Source organism: Punica granatum, unplaced genomic scaffold, assembly GCF_007655135.1.
Source record: "Punica granatum isolate Tunisia-2019 unplaced genomic scaffold, ASM765513v2 Contig00028, whole genome shotgun sequence".
In the NCBI taxonomy this organism is placed as follows: Eukaryota; Viridiplantae; Streptophyta; class Magnoliopsida; order Myrtales; family Lythraceae; genus Punica; species Punica granatum.
The window spans coordinates 59,794-65,793 of record NW_022204046.1 but is presented as its reverse complement, the minus strand read 5'-3'; the positions used below and the strand labels follow the sequence as shown (position 1 = coordinate 65,793).

Here is a 6,000-nt window from a genome sequence, read left to right as displayed (position 1 = left end):
GAAATAAAATTTAACATTTACCATTTTTAGATGTGTTACATATATAGATTTCAAATTATTGTGATTCGAGTTTTGTGAATGGAGAAAATTCATGATTGGAGAGCTTGTACCTAAACTAGTCACTCATCAAACTTTTCAGATATCGAGCAGTGCACGTAAAAAAAAGAAACAGAATCATGTACCATAGCCGTCACAATTGCAGAAATAGATCATATGTAAATGCGAAAGGAAAGGCAAAACGAAGAAATATTCTTAGGAGATGATATGATATTCTATTTCTTTGTTATTACAAGAGGGTTGATGATCATAAAGACATGGAGTACCTCCCTCTTATATCCGCAGTTCGATCTGTCTTACAATTATCACAAAACATAAGATTTACTTTTTATTCCCCTTTATTCCGATAAGTACAGAGTGTAAATAGGATATACTCACGATCGCTTTCTAATTCTCTGCATTAATTATTAGATGAGGTCTTCATAGATCTCTTCATTTATTTCTTCATGTTATTCGTCATTTTTCCTGCAAAACAAAATCAAAAGGGAATAAATGAGATCCATTAGTTCACACAGTCCAAAGTGGTCGACATAGGGAAAAATACATATTGATTATTATATATGTATCACACCGTTCATATATATATATAAAGGCAAACTAACAAAAGAACAGAAATATGTTGCAAGCATATATGCTATACGATGCTGAGATCTGTTATTTGAACAAAGTTGCTGCCTTCATGCGTTTTGTTATATATATAGATGTGACAATTATGTAAACCTGACACTGAGTGAGACCAAATTAGGTAGGCAGCCATTGTGACTAAATTATATACGTAAGCCTTACTCGGTTCTTGAGCATGCATGGGCGCAAAATTTGTATAGCATGGTGAGGTCAAGTAATCTTGCATGAAAATAGTCATAGACACTCTGGCTGCTCACCGAGCTGTGTGAGAGCATGGAGGCTATATCCTCCCTCCTCGCCGAGGCGGAGGCGGCCTCACGGGTGGTCTACTGCCTCGTGGTGGAGGTGGTGGTGGAGACCGCCCTCGTGGTGGAGGTGGTGGTGGAGACCGCACTGGGGGTGGCGGTGGAGGAGATGGCGGGGGTGGGGACCAAACTGGGGGTGGCGGCGGGGGCGGAGACTCAACTGGGGGAGGCGGTGGTGGAGACATCACTGGGGGAGGAGGCGGTCGGGGAGACGGCGGGGGTGGAGACGTAACTGGGGGAGGCGGTGGTGGAGGAGAAGGCGGGGGTGGAGATGTCACTGGGGGAGGAGGCTTAACTGGGGGTGGTGGCGGGGGTGGAGACTTAACTGGGGGAGGCGGTGGTGGAGGAGAAGGCGAGGGTGGAGACGTCACTGGGGGAGGAGGCTTAACTGGGGGTGGTGGCGGGGGTGGAGACTTAACTGGGGGAGGCGGTGGTGGAGGAGAAGGCGGGGGTGGAGACGTCACTGGGGGAGGAGGCGGTGGGGGAGACGGCGGGGGTGGAGATAGCATAGGTGGAGGCGGTGGAGGAGACGGTGGGGGTGGAGACTGCACCGGTGGAGGAGGTGGACAGGTACAAACCGCTCGGGGTGGTGGAGGAGGCGGTGATCTCCTGGGGAAAGGAAAGGGTAACTTAGGGAGAGGAAAGAAAGGGAATCCTTCCGTGTTAGCTGCAGCAGTTTGGGACGGCTGGATAAGGAAGAACGTTGCCACCACAAGCACAGTGGCCATTATACTGGCCATGGAAGACCCCATCTTTTTGCTTCCTTAATTAGGTTGTTTCCCTTTGCCTTGATGCATTTCTCATTCGGTTCCTGCCCTCTTTACATAGATTTTTGGCTTGATTGTACTGTGGTAAAAAAGTCGTCGTAAAATGGGTTTAAAGTTGTACTCTATGATGTTGAAAATGGGGATTCTTAACTATAAGCGGCAATTCGTACTATAATACCTAACTATGATGGCATGCTCATTATAATGGTCATGAAAATTCAACATATAACAGTATTTTTTTGGGTAGGAGACCAAATTAACTGGTTCGTTTCATGTTTTCGTTTCCTACCGGATGTTAGTTGCAAAATTTAATTGTATTGATGCTGCAAAACTTGCCTGAGGAGTGAAACTCCGTATGTGAGAAGGGAGTATCTCGTGTAGCTATACTCACCTCGACTGAGAATTAACTTATCTCCGTAAGTGCAAAACATAGGATTGTAATCGAAAAACTTGAAGAACATACTTCATATACTCTTTCTTTACTCAGTCGTCACCCCAGTTCGGTCATATAATATATTGCTTCAGTTCAGATTAAATTATAATTAAAGCTTTCCCAGCTTAATGAGCACATATAACACGTGAAAAATCACATTAAGAAAATTTTTGGCTAAAAAACATGAATGTTTCTTTTCCTTATGCGATCAAAAGCCATGCTGCTTAACACCACAACAACAGTTTAGGATCAAAGTCTCGAGTTGAATTCTCACACTGTCACATCATCAAAAATATAAAACGGAGCTCTATCGCTTTGCCACGTCTTATCCTTCAATGTTTACAAACTCCCTCGTCCTTTTCAGCAGTCTATTTTAACTAGAGTATTATTCCGCGCGATCCCGAGGACCTGGAAATCTTTTTGTTTTTTTTTTTATCGTGATAGTTTGCGTAATAAACAATATATATATAATATAACTAAAATTAATGATAAAACTATTTATATGTGACAATTAAGAACTCTCGATTGATACTAAATGATTTAAATTTTTCGAAAGAATGTACTAATTAATATTTCATATAATATGAAAGCTAATATTTCTCCGCGTTAATCTTAAATTGAATTCTCAATGTTTCTAATTAGATCATGATCACAATATAAGAGGCCCTGAGTGGTCTACTAATTTTACTTGATGAAGGGGTTCAATATTCATTAAAAGCATTTTGTAATCGGTATAACCTTGCATGTCACAGAAAAAAATAAGGTTATTTCTCATGCTATGGTCTTATTATGGGGGGAAAAAATAGAGAAAAGATAAGGACATTTCCAAAATTCAATGTTAAATAAAAGAGACTACTCAAATAAGCATTCGAGCCAAATCCTCTTCATGTAAAACCTGCTTGATTTAGATCGAGAAAATCGTACGGTTTTATGAAACCATGTGCTATGGCTCGAATCCGTCTATTTCCGATAGGAGCAGTTGACAATCGAATCCAATTTTTTCCATTATTTTCGTATCCGTAATAGTGCGAAACGAAGTCCCGTCTCCAACTTGTTCAAGAATAGTGGAATAGTGGCGTTGAGTTTCTCGACCCTTTGTCTTAGGATTAGTCACTTCTATTTCTTGATGGGAGCAGATAATTGAAATATTTATTTCCATCACTTTGATATTTATGTGCACTCTTACATCTTGCTTGGATAGAGAGTTATGGGGGTTTATGGAGGGATTAAAACAATCCATGTTTTGCAATTAAAAGATATAGGGTTATGATGGGTTATGATGGGATTACTTAATCCTCCATAACCCACCAAAGATCCATATTTTCATTCTATTAATTTTGGGTGTTATGAAGGAATAAGTCCTTAAAAGTCATTTTTAGCCCTAATTTTTTCACAAAATTTCAATAATGCCCTCTCTAATTATATTACCTTTGCTCGCTCATATATATGAGCCGAGATGTATATATACATTTATAGATATTATAGTTTGCATAATAAACAATATATATATATATATAATATAACTAAAATTAATGATAAAACTATTTATATGTAACAATTAAGAACTCTCGATTGATACTAAATGATTTAAATTTTTCGAAAGAATGTACTAATTAATATTTCATATGATATGAAAGCTACTATTTCTCCGCGTTAATCTTAAATTGAATTCTCAATGTTTCTAATTAGACCATGATCACAATATAAGAGGCCCTGAGTGGTCTACTAATTTTACTTGATGAAGGGGTTCAATATTCATTAAAAGCATTTTGTAATCGGTGTAACCTTGCATGTCACAGAAAAAAATAAGGGTATTTCTCATTCTATGGTCTTATTATGGGGAAAAAAAAGAGAAAAGATAAGGACATTTCCAAAATTCAATGTTAAATAAAAGAGACTACTCAAATTAGCATTTGAGCCAAATCTTCTTCATGTAAAACCTGCTTGATTTAGATCGGGAAAATCGTACGGTTTTATGAAACCATGTGCTATTGCTCGAATCCATCTATTTCCGATAGGAGTAGTTGACAATCGAATCCAATTTTTTCCATTATTTTCGTATCCGTAATAGTGCGAAACGAAGGCCCGTCTCCAACTTGTTCAAGAATAGTGGAATAGTGGCGTTGAGTTTCTCGACCCTTTGTCTTAGGATTAGTCACTTCTATTTCTTGATGGGAGCAGATAATTGAAATATTTATTTCCATCACTTTGAGTTTTCTCTTAATTTTTTTTTCTTCTAAGTGACAGAATTTAGGCCTTAATTTCTGAAATTTGAATTTACAACTATTAAAACATTCGAAAGGCCTCATTTAAATATTTTAACAAATATTTTACAAAAAATAAACGTTTTATTTTGAAAGAGAAGAAGTACGAAACATTTTGGCCTCATTTAGTATTGTATCCCAAAAACAAAGTAACAGAGTAAATGAAACCCCACTGATGCAGGAACTGAATCTAAAATATTCTAATTTCCAAATCAAAATATGTGCCACTACACTATACTCTCATTCTCAATTTGTAGTCAATCACACAATAACGCAACCCTATGATCAAAGCACGAGCGGCCTCCCGGTTCTCATCTCAGCCTTTACTTTAAGTTTGTGAACTCATTCTGATTTTAATGAGTTTGGCATTCATCAGATTGCTTGATTTTCATCTTGCCTGTTTTTATTACAAAGACTGCTTTTTAAATATTAGTCCTACTTAGGTAGCATGTATATACACACACACACACACACACAGATAATCGGTATCAAACTGGCTAAACTTCCAAATCTTGGAAAATTTTAGCACTTTTAGCACCAGAGTACAAGGCCCTTCAGGACCTTGAATCACATAGGGATCAAGCAACAATCATTGTAGAGTTTTACTTGTTGGTCAAAGATCAAAGATCTCCTTTCAAAGGTTCTGCTCGTCTTAATAGGTTCTTCTCCACTTTTCCACTCAAAACAAGTGCTGAAACCATGGATCGCTCCCCAATTCAAGTCGTGTACATGGTTAACCCATATCGAGGAAGATTTCATCCAAATCTAGCTCAAAGCAGATAAAAACAGAGAAAACAGACAATAAAGAGGGTAATCCAGACCGGAACAGAACAACACAAACAAGAACTTACGGAGAATGCCTAAAATGCAATCTAGACAGCTCCAAATGATGTGCACTCTTACATCTTGCTTGGATTGAGAGTTATGGGGGTTTATGGAGGGATGAAAACAATCCATGTTTTGCAATTAAAAGATAGAGGGTTATGATGGGATTACTTAATCCTTCATAACCCACCAAAGATCCATATTCTACCAATTTGGGGTGTTATGAAGGAATAAGTTGTCAAAAGTCATTTTTAGCGCTCATCTTTTCACAAAATTTCAATAATGCCCTCTCTAATTATATTACCTTTGCTCGCCCATATATATGCACCGAGATGTATATATACATATATAGATATTATAAATCATTTTCTTTTATATATACACACCTCTGTTATATATATGTATATATCGTTTAACTCTATTATATTTTTTTGGGCAAATTACAAAAAAAAACCCAAATTTTGTAAAAAGTCTCAGTTTTGTCATAAATTTTGTTTTGTAACAAAAAAAACCATAAGTTTTCTAAAATGTCTAAAAAATGACCTCCGTTATAACTTCCGTCAATTTTTGCCTACGTGTGACCTACGTGGACTGTTAAAGGGACCCGCCATCAATGGCAAAAATTGACGGAAGTTATAACGGAGGTCATTTTTGAGACATTTTAGAAAACTTATGGTTTTTTCTGTTACAAAACAAAATTTAGGACAAAATTGAGACATTTTACA

At 37.5% G+C, this 6,000-nt stretch overlaps 1 protein-coding gene across 1 annotated transcript; it reads right to left on the bottom strand.

Annotated features, from left to right (window-relative positions):
* Positions 1-260: 260 nt before the first annotated feature.
* On the bottom strand, positions 261-1,794 carry LOC116189856 (leucine-rich repeat extensin-like protein 3). The gene is made up of 2 exons (XM_031519593.1): positions 939-1,794; positions 261-522 (listed from the first exon to the last, which is right to left on the bottom strand). Exon 1 carries the CDS (start codon positions 1,736-1,738, stop codon positions 962-964), a length of 777 nt encoding a protein of 258 aa, XP_031375453.1. The 5' UTR covers positions 1,739-1,794; the 3' UTR covers positions 261-522; positions 939-961.
* Positions 1,795-6,000: the final 4,206 nt, after the last annotated feature.

Bases quoted from the DNA above. Each gene is read 5' to 3' on its own strand.
- LOC116189856 (XM_031519593.1), bottom strand. From the start codon at position 1,738: ATGGGGTCTTCCATGGCCAGTATAATGGCCACTGTGCTTGTGGTGGCA.